This window comes from Miscanthus floridulus, chromosome 5 (assembly GCF_019320115.1).
Source record: "Miscanthus floridulus cultivar M001 chromosome 5, ASM1932011v1, whole genome shotgun sequence".
Classification (NCBI taxonomy): Eukaryota; Viridiplantae; Streptophyta; class Magnoliopsida; order Poales; family Poaceae; genus Miscanthus; species Miscanthus floridulus.
Window position 1 is genome coordinate 9,276,076 of NC_089584.1, and position 2,521 is coordinate 9,278,596.

General features: G+C 54.9%; 1 protein-coding gene across 1 annotated transcript; it reads left to right on the plus strand.

The window, feature by feature from the left end:
- Positions 1-669: 669 nt before the first annotated feature.
- On the plus strand, positions 670-2,016 carry LOC136449471 (probable WRKY transcription factor 2). The gene is made up of 3 exons (XM_066449511.1): positions 670-1,073; positions 1,209-1,394; positions 1,495-2,016. The coding sequence occupies exons 1-3, from the start codon at positions 814-816 to the stop codon at positions 1,796-1,798; spliced, it is 750 nt and encodes a 249-aa protein (XP_066305608.1). The 5' UTR covers positions 670-813; the 3' UTR covers positions 1,799-2,016.
- Positions 2,017-2,521: the final 505 nt, after the last annotated feature.

The window sequence follows — 2,521 nt, forward strand, 5'->3', positions numbered from 1 at the left end:
GCCTCCGGCCGGTCAGGTGCATGCACCGTACCGCCCGTGCCCAAAGTGCCAGTAATGCGCTCGATCGACCCATCAGGAATATCCATACCCCGGACGCTATTTTGGACGTGAAGACGAAGACGATGACGACGACGACGACGACGTACGTCTGGATGACTGGATCGGACGGTTTCCAGGCGTCGTAGTTTGGAGTTTGGACGGCCACGGAGCGCTCTGAACCTCTGACTACATACATGATCGAACCGCAACAAGATACGTAACGTACGTGGCAACATCGGACGGCGCCCAAGAATGTACACTACATGCATGCTGGCCAGTGTGGCCAGTCAGTGCGCGGTCACCGCGCGCCCGGCCGGAACCAACCAACGGCCGGCGCGGTCTCGGCTACTAGCTAGCTTCTTGACTTGGCAGCAGGGTTAACTTGTCCCGTCGAAAATTCCAAAAGTCGGTCACGCCATTCGACACGTGCAGGCGCATCTAAGAATCGAACGAACCTGCCTTCTGCGTGCGCTGCCGCTGTGTGAAACGCGATGAAATCATGAAACATCCATGAAGAAGCCTAGCCTAGTCGTGTTGTTCACTTCGCTTCAGAGACTTGAGCTCTCATCGCCTCATCATAAGCTAGCAGCAGTCCACAGACGACGATCGATGCCAGAGCCGTCCGGGCGCTAGTATAAATAGCTAGGCGAGCTTGACACGGCGATCATATATCTATCCCGTCACACGCAGCGCAACGGCAGCTATAGCTATCTAGCAGCAGCAGCTGGTTCGCTCCACAGTCGCCGGTGTGCCGTGTGCTTGCGTCTACTCTACATGGCGGCCTCGCTAGGACTCGCCCACGACGCGTGCTACGCCGCCTACCCGCCGGCCGCCGCTGCCTCCTCGTACTTTCCATCACCACAACCACCACCCGGCGACCTCGTGGCGAAGTTCCCGCCGCCCGCCGCCGCCACGGCCATGGTTGATGACTACTACTTCCTGTTCGGCGAGGAGATGGGCGGCGCTCGCGCTACCAGCTGCGGCGGCTACTGCTCGCCGCCGCCACCGGTGTTCGACAATGGCATGAGCCTGCTGTAAGTTTCCGTACGTGGGTACCTGTATATACGTACGTACATGTAGCTTGATCGCGTGCAATGTGCGCTGTCGCCGTCACACGTTCTGGCTATGCTCATCCGATAAGTTGCGTCGTTTAATTTGATCGGATTCAGGAGCTATGGCGGTGTCGAGGGCGACGGGAGGAGGCCGATGAGCGGACCAGCTGGCACCGGGAGTGGCGGCCGGCGGCCGGTGTCACGGATCGGGTTCCGGACGAGGTCGGAGGTGGACGTGCTGGACGACGGCTTCAAGTGGCGAAAGTACGGCAAGAAGGCGGTCAAGAACAGCCCCAACCCGAGGTAGTACAATACAATACAGCACAACACTAGGCGGCGCCGCCAACTCCGATCACTTCAATTCCATGGTCACGCTCATGCTGCCGCCGCACCGTGCGTGCAGGAACTACTACCGGTGCTCGGCGGAGGGCTGCGGCGTGAAGAAGCGCGTGGAGCGGGACAGCGACGACCCGCGCTACGTCGTCACCACCTACGACGGCGTCCACAACCACGCCACGCCGGGCGCCGCCTACCTCTGCCCGCCGCCGCCTCCGCGCGGCACAACCGCAACCGCAACGCCCTTCTCGCCTCCATACTCGGCGTCGTCGGCGCCTCTGGTGGCGGCGCCCAGCTGGAGCGCCGCTTTTGACGCGTGGGAGGCGCAGCTGCACGCCGCGGCTGCTCACTCGTCGGAGTCGTCGTACTGATCCATCATCGATCAGTTACACGCACGGACGGATCATGTAGCTAGAATGTTCACGAACGCGTGGAGATCGAGACGATCGATCCCTGCTTTTTTGGGTTTGTAGTATATACTGTCATTAAAGTTAGACATACATACATGGAGTCTGTTTCTGATTAGCTGAGCGTTCCCTTTGATTCAATAATACAGGCTCACGTATATATCTTTTTTTTTCCTGTACTGAATACCAAGCTGCCAGACTTTGCTAGCAACAAAAAAAATCTATGATCTACTTCCTTAGTCCCAGAAAAAGTGATGTTATGTGATTTAAAATTTATCCTAAAAAATAATGTTCTGAGTTTTAGATATGCTATATGCTATTGGCCCACAAATCCGGCACCAAATTACCAATTGAGACGCACTATTATTTGTTGCCTGCCTTTTATCTCTGCATGCTTGCATGCCGCGCGTCTTAATTAGGAAGTACACCACGCGACATCCTTTTTTTAGGGGAATCATGTGTGATATACCAAGGGTATTAGGGACATTTCTCTTCTCCACTAATATGTCTGAAAAATCTCAAAACATTATTTTTTATGGGACGGAGGGAGTATAAGATTATGAGAACAGTCGACTTTCTAAAACGTGATAGATATTGTTGTCGCCATCATCCTGATATGTTCCCGCCAAAAAAAAGAAAGAAAAGGCTTTTTCAGCAATTGATAAGATCGACCGCATATACATGCAA